The sequence below is a fragment of the Perognathus longimembris genome, chromosome 27 (genome assembly GCF_023159225.1).
Source record: "Perognathus longimembris pacificus isolate PPM17 chromosome 27, ASM2315922v1, whole genome shotgun sequence".
In the NCBI taxonomy this organism is placed as follows: Eukaryota; Metazoa; Chordata; class Mammalia; order Rodentia; family Heteromyidae; genus Perognathus; species Perognathus longimembris.
This window is the reverse complement of record NC_063187.1, coordinates 5,957,132-5,971,582: the sequence shown is the minus strand read 5'-3', so window position 1 is coordinate 5,971,582 and position 14,451 is coordinate 5,957,132. Positions and strand designations below refer to the sequence as shown.

At 41.6% G+C, this 14,451-nt stretch overlaps 1 protein-coding gene across 1 annotated transcript in view; it reads right to left on the bottom strand.

Annotated features, from left to right (window-relative positions):
• Positions 1-14,451, bottom strand: part of LOC125342789 — a 31,907-nt gene that overhangs the window by 8,080 nt on the left and 9,376 nt on the right. The window contains 3 exon segments of the mRNA XM_048335097.1: positions 1,831-1,959; positions 10,437-11,364; positions 12,463-12,586. Coding sequence (XP_048191054.1) covers positions 1,831-1,959; positions 10,437-11,364; positions 12,463-12,586 — 1,181 coding nt within the window.

Genomic DNA, 14,451 nt, shown 5'->3' with positions numbered 1-14,451 from the left:
CTAATAGGCTTTCATCATAGGAACAAAAAAAGACATGTCCGTAATAGCATGATGAAGGGAACAAATATACAAGATTAAATAGCAATTTGAAATATGTATTTACACAGTATCCAACCACGGAACAATGTTAAGCAGACTTTAAGGTAGTCCTTAATACAGTACTAACTGAAGATTTTATGGAGTGATGATGGAGACAAAATCAACAGGGAGGCACCAGAATTAAATTTCACACTAGTTTAGGGAAGCCTGACACCCACCAACAGAAAATTTCATCCAACTTCTGAATAAAACTTCTCTCATCAACGTACTAATGTTCTCCAGGAGAAATCCTGGGATGGGAAGCAAAGCAACCCGATTTTTCAAATGTTGAAAGTGTATTGAGCCCTTGCAGACACACAGTGTGTTAAATCTAGAAATTAACAAGGAAAATATGCACATAACATGAAATTCAAATGAATTATTCATCAATCATAATTAAATAGTGTAACGCTAACTAAAATGTTTTCAGTTTAATTAAATGATTAACAAAACGTAAAGTGAATTGTATTTTCTAGAGAAATTCCAGGAAATAAACAGACCCCTGGAACAAATGAAACTGGAAACCAGATCGATATTGAAAATGGAGGAATAAAAGGGAACTGTATTCTTTCTTTAAATCAAGAGGACAGATGCTAAAGAACTTGCACTCCTTTTCAAGAAATGAGCAACGAGGTTTTTTATTATGTACTGTTTGTTGTTCTCCCTTTCCCCTCCTTTTCCGTTGCTCTTTTTTCTTTCTTTTATTCCATTCATTTTTCTGTGATTTATTCACTCTTCTCACTGTTTTTGATTTCTCTATGCATTCTTTACTGTAAGCTTATCTGATGGGGGGATGGGAATGGAAAGTACAGAAAGAAAGAGACAATGATGAATCAATTTACCAGTTGTATTTACTTATTTGCAGAAATAAACTGTATCGCTTGGGGCAGAGAGAAGTCAGGATGGGAAAAACTGAGAGAATGAGGTAGGGAGTGACATTGTTCAAGAGTGTACTCATTCGCTGAGATACGTAATTGTAAACCCTCTGAAACATCATCTTTACACTGAATTTTTTAAAATGGACAAAGAAATAATGAACGAATAAATGAAAAATGATCTATATGGACAGAAAATGTAACAAGCTTTGCTTAAGTTAAGGGGGTAGATACTGGATGATATAGTACCTGCATTGCCTCTCAAGGAACTAAAAATAACAAACCTAAGGTTAGTAAAAGGAATCAAAGAATCAAGGAGAAGTAATGGGACAAGGGGTGAACCAATTTAATCGTGATTCTCATTTGACAGTGTATTGGAAGTGAACTTCACAACACGGAGGGAGGGCTGTTCCGAGGTCATGAAGCAGGGGAATCTGAAGGAGGGGGTAACATTGTTCAAAGTGAAATGGACTCATTGCCTGACTTAGGGAAGAGTCACCTCTTTAGAGGTCACTTTTATAATAATATTTAGATGAAGAAAAGGAAAAATAGAATAGGAAAACACAGTAGCAATGATCACTAAAGTAAAGGGTAGGTTCCACAAAAACGAAAGGGGGATAAGACTGAAGTAAAATCATGGAGATCTTACCGTTAGGGAAAGGAAGAGCTACATGGAAGGAAACCAGCGTCCTCTCCTACTAGCAAGCAGAAAATCTCTCAAAGGAAGATGCAAAATAAAATAATGAACCCGTGGTGTTTGTCTTGCATGGGGATGGGAGATCAGGTAGAGCATTTTTGTGAGCAACTAGACTTCCCTCAGACATAGCCCATCTACCGAAGAGATCAGTAAATGGAAATAAAATGATGAGATACTTACAGCCTTTCCTTTTCACGTTCAGGAGCATCGTTGTCACGGCTAGCTACTCTCAAGATGTAGAGAGGGAAATACGCAGCAATCATCACATCACCATCCATGTGCACACGCTGCTTCATGGTAGAAAAGCAGCTAGTGGCAGCCAATGACACAACAGGGAGAATAAGGTGTAGAAGAAGGAGTGCAAAAACCAAAAGGCACATCCCTGAAGCCTCTGCCAACATGAAAATGTGGCTGGAAGTGAGGTCAACTGTATCTGAGATATATATATATATATATATATATATATATATATATATATATCGTATATATTTTTGTAAGTATGTGTGTATGTCTTTTTATTGACAGAGAAGTACACTTGTAGCCCAGCTTTCATGGAAGCCTCTTGTAAATCCCTAGGAAGAATATGTAAAACCCTTTCCTGGGGCTCTGCAGCTGTGGCCTTGCATGCAGCAGAAAAACTTGAGTTGGACAACATGTTTGCAGATTCCCCTTCTTCATCCCAAGTGTCATGATTTCCTCTAAGATGACAGATAGTGAGGCCCCAGGGATGGAGTTATCCTTAACTTTGATCCAACATCTGTGTCACGAAAACTATGTGTATGAAAGCCATTTGGGATGATGCAAGTGGATTGCACCAGAGGATATGGTGTCAGACGTACAGTTAGCCAGTAAAAAGAAAAAAAAATCCTTTGCTCGGTTACATTCAAATAACCAAAGTTATTAGGGCATCATACCCAGATGGTCACTTTACCACCCCATTTCCATATCATCCACTGCACATTGCTAGGTGATTCCAATTGTTTTCCAAAAGAATTCCATATACAGAGACCATCACATATGCATCCATTTACTATTGCCTAAGGAAGCAAGGATGCTGCTGAAACCAGCAATTACATGTCACTATTCCAAGATAAATGCTGAAATATGGTTGCACATTTATATTGTGAGCTTTCTCATTCAAACAACAATTTTGTGCGCACTTTACAGATATAAATGAAGTCATTTTCAAGATGAACATGATGTATAACAGGTGGAAAGAGTGGAATGAATTGTGAACATTGGACCTTAAGATACTCTAGGAAAAGATGTTGTATTTCTTTAATCAGTTGCTATTCTCATGATCACTGTGGGTGACTACCCTGATATCTGGTTTGGTAGGCCCCCAAAAGAGGAGTTGGAAATATGGAAGCCAAGTGAAATGTGTAGGGGAACCCTCTTTTGAGTCCCTAAAAGCAGCAAGATTAGGCAGTGTAGGGGGCCCAGAGAAGGCCAAACCTAAGCCTAATAACAGGAGCCCAAAGCAGCTTGACTTAGAGCTACTTGACCTTTTCCAAAGAAAGGAATGAGGAAGACCACTCAGTTTGCATGTTTTCATTTAGGGGGAAGTTCCAGAAAGAGAAATATGTAATTTTAATTAAGTTGAATAGGTAGACAGATGTCAAACACAGAACCAAGAATTGTACTGCTTTCATTGCTTTGTTTACTGGAGTTTACTGGAATTGTGATCACTAACAGCAATTCTCCTTCTGTAGGTCTGCTTGCTTGCTTGGCCTAACTTGCCAGACCACCTGTGAGTGGTACAGTTGATTTTTGCCTCTAATATCCCAACCCGACTGAGACCCAGTGCTGTTTTTCACCATCCTAGTGGTGCCAATCAGATGCTATGCATAGCTAAATAAAAGACTCCTAGTCCAATTGACTGAGTGCTGGTGACTATAGTCGTGGATTGAGGCCCACCAGGGTATCTGGTATCTAACAGACACTAAACTCCCTATGGGACAAATATTCGTCAGTATGAAGTAATTTCCCATTGAAGTAACTTGTCAAGAGGCTCAGTGATGATGCCTAGATCCAATCCTATGAAGGGTGACTTCAGCATGCATCTTTAAAAACCAGGCAATGCCAGCTGTCCTTAAGATCCTGCCAAGTGGTTCAGAGTCCACTGTTGTCCTTAAGGAATTCTGAGGACACACTTGCCTGAGGGGAAAACCACAATGTCAGCCAGGTACCTCTTGGCTCATACCTGAAATCCTAGCTACTCAGGAGGCTGCTATGTGAGGATCATGGTTCAAAGTCATCTGAGGCAGGAAAGTCTATGACATTCTTGTCTCTAAAGAACCACGATAAACCTGGAAGTGTTGGTGTGGCTCAAAGTGGTAGAGTGTTTGCCTGATCAAACAAGGTCAGGAAGAGTGCCCAGGACCTGAGTGCAAGCCTGAGGACCAATCCAAATGAAAATGTTGTTCTCAGTTTGTGGTTGTTGTTACTAAGTGGAATGTCTGTCTTGTTTTAGAAAGAGGAACTCATGGAAGCATCACAATTCATGTGCAAAGTTCTCTGCCTTTGCTAAGTAAATGCACTTGGAGATGAACTGGCAAGATTCATCCTGTGAGGGGAAGGGTCTCCTTGTCCCCCTCTGTGATTTCTAGAGGCTCTCTTGATAATATCATGCTGCTACCTGTCAGGGTACCTGAACACCCTGCTGGGATGGACTTAGCCCAAGAGGGGAGAACTTACCAGTGTTCTGTGTCCTTGTGTGTACACCTAGCCCTTCACAAAGCACTTAGTTCAAAAGACTCTAAGAAGAAAAATAAATTCTAAATGTTTATTAAATGGAAGGAACAAAAATATGTGAGAAAAATTGCAATTATCCATGTTAATTGAAGCAAAATTTTCATAATATAAACAACTATAGGACTGGGAAATGACTGTAGATTTAGTTCAGAAAATCCATATGCAAATCAAACATACGAGTTTAATCTTAGCAATGCTTACTTCTACTTCTATCTCTTTTATTCTTGAAGCCATGCAGACAATTCTTCTCTGGTCTTATCAAGATGATGTAGCACTTGGGGAGAAAGATGCAGCCCAGGTGCCCTACACTTGAGGCCCAGATAGGGAAGACCTCCACAGCCACATGACCTTGCCCTTGGCACTGTGGTAGACAGGCAGGAAGGTGAGCCACACACTGCAGATCACCAGCATGCTGAAGCTCAGGAAATTGGTTTCATTGAAGGTGTCAGGCAGGTTCCTAGCCAGGAAAGCCACAGCATAGCTTGCCAGGGCCAGGGAGCCCATATATCCCAAGAAACAGTAGAAGGAAGTGAGGGAACCCTTGTTTCACAGGATGGTGGTGTGGCCAAGTTTAGAGTTTGTGTCTGTGTCAATGAAGGAAGGACAGGTTCCCATCCAGATTCCACAGAGAGTCACCTGGATCAGGAGGCAGATGGGTATGATGAAGTTAGGAGCTCCTGACACCAGCAGCCACCTCATCCTTCTCTCTGGAGAAGTGACCTTGAAGGCCAGAAGCACAGTTAGAATTTTGGACATGACATCAGAAACAGCGACATTGAATGCAACTCCAAATGGGGTTGTGCTGGTGGCTTCTGTGTGTTCTTGCTTGTGGTCTTTTGGGTAGATGCCCAAAAGTGGGGCTGCTGGGTCATAGAGGAGCTCTATGTTCAGCCTTCTGAGGAATCTCCATACCGTTTTCCAGAGAGGATGAACCAATTTACATTCCCAGCAACAACGAAGTAGTGTTCCCTTTTGGCTACATCACCTCCAGCATCTATTATTGATCATTTTCTTGATAATGGCTATTTTGACTTTGGTGAGTTGGAATCTCAAAGCTGTTTTGATTTGCATACCTTTTGAGGCCAGAGTTGTTGAACCTGTCTTCATGTGTCTATGGAACATTCTTCTTCTGAGAAGTCTCTTTTTAAGTCTTTAGCCCATTTGTTAATTGGATTTTAGTTTCTTTGAGAATTCATTTTGGGGGTTTAATCTTTGAGTGTCTTAATATTTCCAATTTAAGACCCTTGTCTGATGTACATCTAGGAAAAAAAAATCCCCTTATTCTATGGGCTTTCCATTTGTCTTGCTAAGTATGTGCGTTACTATGCAGATACTCTTCAGGTATCTGCATTATCATTGATGCAATGTGATTGATCAAGACTACAGTCTATACCTTTGTTCTGGATCTTAAGAAATTTTGTCTGTACCTAGGAGCCCTAGTGTTTCCTCTACACATTTCTGTATTATTTTTGTGCACTTAGCCTCACAATGAATTTGTTAATTGATTCGAAATTGATTCTGGTACAGCATGATATATATCAGTTTCTTGCCTGTGAATAGACAATTATACTACTACCATTTAGTGAAGAGGCTATGTTTCTTCTATCCTATGCTTTGGCTGCCTGCTTATTAGTAGGCTATAGGTTTGTGAGTTCATTTTGGGTCTTCTATTCAACTGTTGCACTGGCCTTCATGTTTCTTCTTATGCAGTATACTATTGACTTTGTAACATGACTTTGTAATAGAGATGAAGTTGGATATTGATATTCCTCCAATACTGTCCTTCCTGCATAGTATTCTTTGGCTCTGAACAGAAGCAACAGATGCAACACTCTATGAAAGAAGCTGTGGAGAAGGTAGAAATCTATGGAACATTCCTCAATAGAATAAAGGTTGTATATGACAAACATACAACCAGCATTATACTTATTGGTGCAAAGTTTAAATCATTTCCTCTAAAGTTGAAATGTTTTTGTAGAATATATGACACATTGTTGAAACTCTAAAACCATATGGAAAGAGCAGAGAGGATGAAAGGAAAAGAAAGAAAGAGGGAGGACATGGAAACAAAACATACTAAGTAATATTGCAAAGCTAATGTAAGAATAGAAATATACAATTACTAAACAAAGTACACCAAACAAGCATATGAAAACATGGAACTTCATTATAAGGAAACTATTAAAGAACTGAACTGTGAATTAAGCAGGCTTGTGATGTGCAGGCAGGATGGTAATGTACTTAAAAATTTAGGAAAATATCCATATTGCTAGGAGAGATCTGGTAATCATGGTTTGAAGGCAACCTGGGCAGGAGAGTCCATGAGTATTTTATCTCAGTTTAACCATGGAAGAAACAAATGGAAAGCTGTGGCTTGAGTGGTAAAATACCAGCATTGAGCAAAAAATCTAGGTATAGTAAGAAGGCTTTAAGTTCAAGCCCCAAGACTGGCACCAGAAAAGAAATTGTAGGCAAATGATTGAAAAGCAAAAATAGGAAAGCAGATGACATCGAAAATGTACTGGTGGAGATTATGGGCTAAGTGCAAAGTAAACAGAAAGAACCAAATATATAAAGAATAAAATTTAAACTTACATGTCTCTGGGTTAAATTTGTTATGGTAACCATAATAGAGAAATGAGGAAGATTCACTCATTCATTGAAGTGATTCTAGCAATCTTAACTAATACCTGATGGAATAAGGAATACAGCTAATCAAGCATGGAAGTTTCATCTTAAGAAGACTTATTTCTCCCAGTATGTGTTTTGTCCCTGAAGCTATGCAGACAATTTCAATCTGGCCTTATCAAGATGATGTAGCACGTGGGGAAAAAAGATGCAGCCCAGGAGCCCTGCACTGGAGGCCGAGATGGAGAAGACCTCCACAGCCACCATGACCTTGCCCTTGGCACTGTGGTAGAAAGGCAGGAAGGTGAGCCACACACTGCAGAACACCAGCATGCTGAAGGCCAGGAACTTGGCTTCATTGAAGGTGTCAGGTAGGTTCCTGGCCAGGAAAGCCACAGAAAAGCTGGCCAGGGCCAGGGAGCCCAGGTATCCCAAGACACAGTAGAAGGCAGTGAGGGAGCCCTTGTTACACAGGAGGATGAGTTGGCCATGTTCAGAGTGTGTGTCTGTGTCAATGAAGGGAGAGGTTCCCAGCCAGAGTCCACAGATAGTCACCTGGATCAGGGTGCAGATGGAAATGATGAAGTTAGAAGCCCCTGACACCAGCAGCCACCTCGTCCTTCTCCCTGGAGAAGTGACCTTGAAGGCAAGAACCACAGTGACAGTTTTGGCCAAGACAGCAGAAACAGCTGCAGTGAACACAACTCCAAATGTGGTTTGCTATAGAATACAGGTGACTGTGTTGGGACGGCCAATAAAGAGCAATGAACAGAGGAAACAGAAGAGGGAGATGAGCAGGATGTAGCTGAGAGCCTGGTTATTCGCCTTGACAATGGGGGTGTTGTGATGTTTCACAAAGACCCCAAGAACAGCTGCTGTGAGTGTCGATAAACCAAGAGCCACGCAGGCCAAGGCCATTCCCAAGGGGTCCCCATAAGCCAGGAAGCTTGCAGCTCTTGGGAGGCACTGGTTTCTCTGTGTGTTGGCATACTGGTGATCTGGACACTTCACACACTGCTCCATGTGTGGGGAGAATTAAAGTAACCATTATTGCATTGCCACTACCTAAAAAGAAATTAGGAAATCCCTATATAGTTAATTCTGACATATCAGTACTTGCTAGCATGAAGTAAATATTACCAAGAATTACCAGACACGTTGAGGATTATTTTTATGTCTTTATCATGTTCCCACATTCCTTCCCATATCCTCTTTTGCTTCAGTCTGATTGAAACTTTCTCCTTTGTAGTGAACATCACACATATTTCCTTTTATTTCTAACATCTTCACAATTGTTTTCTGAACCTCTTCAAGCTTCCATAATCATCCCGAGCTTGCGTGCACAGCTCAAATACCTCACTGAAAATCATGCCTAATAAAGCTTTCCCATCTCTCTATGTCACTGTGCAATACAAACAACAGCAGTGTGAGTGGCCCTTCTTGAAATTTTATGTTTGTCTCTATGCCCCTGTAACGTGGTGGAGAACAGAGAACCCAATCAGTCTTGGAAGCTGTAAAAATTGTGCTGTGCACAAGCCTTGTTCTTCTTACCCCAATCACAACTCACAGAACTTGTTCTTTTGCCATAGTATTTTTGGGCACAAGGAAATAAAGATGCACAAGTTGGTGTTTTCTTTGTATTGTAAAGGTAATTTTGAGGAACGTGAAGACCTTGTAATTAACAAGGCTTTGCACTTCATATGATAGCCGTTCAACTAACATTACTCACAAGTTGAACACACATGCATACAAATGAGTACAAAAATAATTCTATTGGCAATTCAGAGCCCAATGTTGGTTTGTTTTCCCACCCAAAGCTTTATCATCCTGTTGCAACTAAATTGTTAAATAAAGGAAGGGTAATTTGACCCTACAATCCTAACACACCACTTTTTGCATTGACCTGCAGGGATTGGCACACTCCAGGAGAGTGTGTGAATTTTTCACTCCACCATGAACGTATCTGTCTCATTAGCAATGTCATTCTCTGAACAAGGGGTGCAAACAAAGCAGCAGGTAGCCTTTCCCTCCGGAGTGGATTTCCTGAATCCAGGACCACAACTCTCACTGCAGACTGACCGAGGACACTGATGGAAATAGGTATCAGTAACTGTTCAGACTCTTACTTAACATACCAAAAAGCCCATTGTTTCAAAGAATTGTTTTATTACGCCTAGTAAATTTTTTTTTTTTTTTGCCAGTCCTGGGGCTTGAACTCAGGGCCTGGGAAGTCTCTATGGCTTGTTGTTGCTCAAGGCTAGCACTCTACCACTTGAGCCAAAGCGCCACTTCCAGCTTTTTCTGTGTATGTGGTACTGAGGAATTGAACCAAAGGCTTCATGCATGCTAGGCAAGCACTCTACTTCTAAGCCACATTTCCAGACCTCCCCCCGCCCCCAATAATATTTTTATACTCATAAACCCAATAAGTAAATTGAATGCTATTATAGATTCCATGTCATGTGAACCCAAAAGGCCCATGTGCTATGGCCTTGATCTCTATCTAGTCTGTAGAACTACTGAGTTGTATGAGACCTTTAGGAGGTTAGAGATTAATGATGAGAAAGTAAATATTATTGGTTAACACTGTGGACCTTCCTTGAATTCCTGTTGTCTCTTATTCCTCTATGAGACTACGAAGAGCAAGGAGGAATAATACCCTTCGAATCTTAAAAAGTATGCTGTAAATAATGCACAGACCTCCCTTTTATAGGGTTATGTGAACCCTATATCCACCATAACTTTTTCTTACTTTTCCAGTGGCCACGAAGTGAGAACCTTTTCACGCAGTCTCTTTCACTTTGGTGAGAGGAATGCATATGTAGCAAGCCAACTAACCAATGAATGAAACTCCATGGAAGGGAGCAAAATAAACATTTCAGCCACATAATGTAATTCCCAGCTACTTTATCAAAGTGTTACAAACCTACTAAGAAATATGGAATACATATTTTATAACAATATTCTAAATCAACATTAGGAACTATAAATTTATTTTTATTTTTTGGTACAGATCCTAGGGTTCAATTCAGGATCTTTGCAATGTTTTCTTTTCTTTTTTTTTTTTGGCCAGTCCTGGGCCTTGGACTCAGGGCCTGAGCACTGTCCCTGGCTTCTTCCCGCTCAAGGCTAGCACTCTGCCACTTGAGCCAAAGCGCCGCTTCTGGCCGTTTTCTGTATATGTGGTGCTGGGAAATCGAACCTAGGGCCTCGTGTATCCCAGGCAGGTACTCTTGCCACTAGGCCATATCCCCAGCCCACTACGGTAAAATCTTTATGAGAACTTAATGATAAATGAAATGTGTGAGACTACTCAGTGCAATGTATTTGGAAATCCCTGCTTATACTGCATTATAACTTATTTCCTACCAAACTTTTTATTTTAATGAGACTTTTAATGTCTCCTCTCTAAGAAGTCAGTGTTTCTGTGAGTAAGTGTTTTGTCACGGAAGCCATGCAGAACATTTCTATTTGGCTTTATCAAGATAATGTAGCACTTGGGGACAAAGATGCAGCCCAGGAGCCCTGCACTGGAGGCCAAGATGGAGAAGACCTCCACAGCCACCATGACCTTGCCCTTGGCACTGTGGTAGACAGGCAGGAAGGTGAGCCACACACTGCAGAACACCAGCATGCTGAAGGTCAGGAACTTGGCTTCATTGAAGGTGTCAGGCAGGTTCCTGGCCAGGAAAGCCACAGTGAAGCTGGCCAGGGCCAGGGAGCCCAGGTATCCCAAGACACAGTAGAAGGCAGTGAGGGAGCCCTTGTTACACAGGATGATGAGGTGGACATGTTCAGAGTATGTATCAGTGTCAATGAAGGGAGGAGAGGTTCCCAGCCAGATTCCACCGAGAGTCACCTGGATCAGGGTGCAGATGGGAATGATGAAGTTAGGAGCCCCTGATACCAGCAGCCACCTCATCCTTCTCCCTGGAGAAGTGACCTTGAAGGCCAGAACCACAGTGACAGTTTTGGCCAAGACAGCAGAAATGGCTACAGTGAAAGCAACTCCAAATGTGGTTTGCTGTAGAATACAGGTGACTGTGTTGGGACGGCCAATAAAGAGCAAGGAACAGAGGGAACAGAAGATGAGGGAGATGAGCAGGATGTAGCTGAGAGCCTGGTTATTCGCCTTGACAATGGGGGTGTTGTGATGTTTCACAAAGACCCCAAGAACAGCTGCTGTGAGTGTAGATAAACCAAGAGCCATGCAGGCCAAGGCCATGCCCAAGGGCTCCCCATAAGCCAGGAAGCTTGCAGATCTTGGGAGGCACTGGTTTCTCTGTGTGTTGGCATACTGGTGATCTGGACACTTCACGCACTGCTCCATGTCTGGTGAGGAAGTCAAGTAACTGTTAGTTTGTTTGTCATACTGAAAAATCAACTAGAAATTCCTACATCAAGAGAATTCTGACATGTGACTATTTAGTAGCATAAAGTAAATATTACTGATTATTACCAGACATGTTAAGTATTATTTATATGTCTTCTTCATGTCCTGCTCACATTCTCATGTTTTAGTCTGATTTCATCTCTTTTACCTGTATTGACAACGAGATATTATTTATTGCCATTTCTAATAGCCTAGGAATAATTTTCCGCACCTCTTCATTGTACCCTAATTCTCAGAGTCGTGTGTGGAACTTAAACTCTTCATTCGAAAATGTGGACAGTGGGGCTGGGAATGTGGCATCGTGGTAGAGTGCCTAGCATACATGAAGCCCTGAATTTGGTTCCTCAGCACCATATACACAGAAAAAGCCAAGGGTGTTCCTGTGGCTCAAGTTTTAGAGTGCTAGCCTTGAGCAAAATGAAGGTAGGGACAACTCTAAGGCCCTGAGTTCAAGCACCAGGACTGGAAAAAAAATCATGGACAGTGAAACTTGTACTTTGCTTTATTTCTCTGTACAATATAAATAAGAGCACTGTGGCCTTCCCTTCAGCAGTTAAAGTTGTCTTTGGTACTCACCTGTAGGAAACAGATAACAAATCCTTCTTTCAAGATATAAAGTTTTGCTATACAAAACACCTTTCCCTCGTCTAATATGCCCAACCCAGCCCAGAGCATTTGTTGTTTTCCAAGAACTGGTCTTTGCCCTAGGCACTAAACATCTGCAAGATCTGTGTTTCCTTTGCAGTAGGAAGTTGATTTTGAAGAAGATAGAGTCTTTGTTCTTTCAACGGCTTTGCACTTAATATGATAGAAGTAAAACTTAAATTACTGAGAAGTTGAGTTAGCATACATACAACAGACAAGAAAAAAATAATCCTATATGTCAATCTGAGCCCAAGATTTTCTTTTCCAATTAAATTAGTAAGTGAGGGATGGAAGAATTTGATTTTGCACGCCTAACACAACTTTTGCATTGACTTGCATGGATTGGGGATACTAGGAGGGAGTATGAGTTTCTCTCTCTGCTGTGAACTTACCTGTCCCATTAGCCATCTCATTCTCTGAGCAAGGGGTACAATCAAAGCAACAGGCAGCCTTTCCCTCCTGAGGGGCTTTCCTGAATCCAGAACCACAACTTACACTGCAGACAGAGTGGGGAGTCTGAGGAAAATCAGATGTATGTGAGTAACTGTTTAGACTTGTGTAAAATACTCAAAAACCTATTGTTTTAAAAAAGTAGAATACTCTCTCTCTCCTTTCTCTCTGGCCATGGATCATCTTGGCCACAGTCCAGCAGTTCAGTAGTAAACTTTCTTTTCCGCCTAAATACCGCGTGGCGTTCTCCTTTGCCGGCTACCTACTTAAAAAAAACCTAACATATATGGTGCCGTGACTTGGATAGGGCTTAAGAGTCAGGACAGGCGGAATTCCCCTCTATTTTTCTCCTTTTTCTGGCAGTATCCCCAGTCCTGACGGCCCTTTTTCCACAAGCCGAACTGCTGCGAGTGGCCACGTGGCACTTTTCACTAATACCACTGCTGACCTCCACATCCACATCCACACCACTTGTCTACCCTGGTGAGTGAAACTGCTGCTGCTCCGGTTCTCTGCCGCTCCGTCCGCTGCTTCTGCTGCTTCTGCCCTGTAAGCTCTCATGCACTCACCAGGCGCCTCCCTCCCGTGCTTTTTGGGTTTTGCATCACAGTCACACCTGTGCCGGGACACTGCTAGCACACCTCTTGACAGTGCAATGAGGCCTGCTCGAAATACTCAGATACAGTTTTTGCCACTGCAATGGTAAATGGTTAGAAGTCACCTATATTCAGGCTCTCTTTCTTTCTCTTTTCCTCTCTTTCTGTTCCATTTTATCCCCCTCTCTCTCATCTTCCTGCTTACTTGCTTACTTTATAAAAAACTCCAAGTCGTACCATCCTGATAATGTGCCTTGCTCACAAAGCTGCGTCTTTTCAAAGAACTCTGAAACTGAGGCTTGACCACCAATGTGCTTTGTCAGCAAAGATATCTAAAAGTTCTTTTCTCTAGCATTGACCACGTGGTGGATATTGGGTTTAACAGGTATTATCTCAGGCACCATTATGCCATGCCACATGTTCTCTTGTTAGTGTGTTTGTGTCCTGCCATCCCCCCCCCTCAACATGGCATCCCACTGGAGTTTGTCAAAATATGGTTTCTCCATTTTATAATCTGAAAATTGTTGTTTGCTAGCAAAATTGTTTTTCTAACTGACCACATGGTTCTAAAATATTGGGCCAAAAAAATTGTCATTTACTATTGGAATTCTGAGAGTCTACAGCTGAAATTCATTTTTTCATGCTGTAAAACCTATGTGCACAATGTGTATGTATGTTCCATGTGTGTATGTATGTGTAAACATCATTTGTTAGTATGTCCATCTAGCTATATATCTGTGCTAAAACTCATCACAGCTACTGAGTTTTGTCATTGCAGAATTCTAGCAAGTATTTGGTCAATTCTTGACAAGGTACAGGTAAGCTCTAGTCCCCTTGTTCTCCTTGTTGTTTTAATTGGAAATCACAAAGGGCTTTTGTGGCAAAGAGGCCTTGGATTGCAGTTTGAAGCCAGCCCGGGCTGAAAATATCTCTCAAATTCCATCTTCCAACTCACCAGCAAAGAGCCAGGGTGGAAGCATGGCTGAAGAGACTTATTTCTTACCACACAAATGCTGGAAGTGGAGCTTGAGAGGTAGAGTACTAGCCTTGAGCATAAGTGCTCAGGGACAGTGCCCAGGCCCTGAGTTCAAATCCTGTGAATGCCAACTGGGGCAAGCCATCTCAGCAACAAGGACCTAGACCACTGGGACTCAGCTAGTTCCGGGAACAAGTATCATGGAGTGAAGTAAGAGGAAATGATCGCATCCAAAATGGAGTCACTTTGTCTTGCCCTTTCAAAATTAATCAGAGCCGGGGGATCAAGAGATAGTAGCGTGTCCATCTAATGTCCATACCTGAGCACTTCCTTTTGCCTTAATATTTTTTTTGCACAGC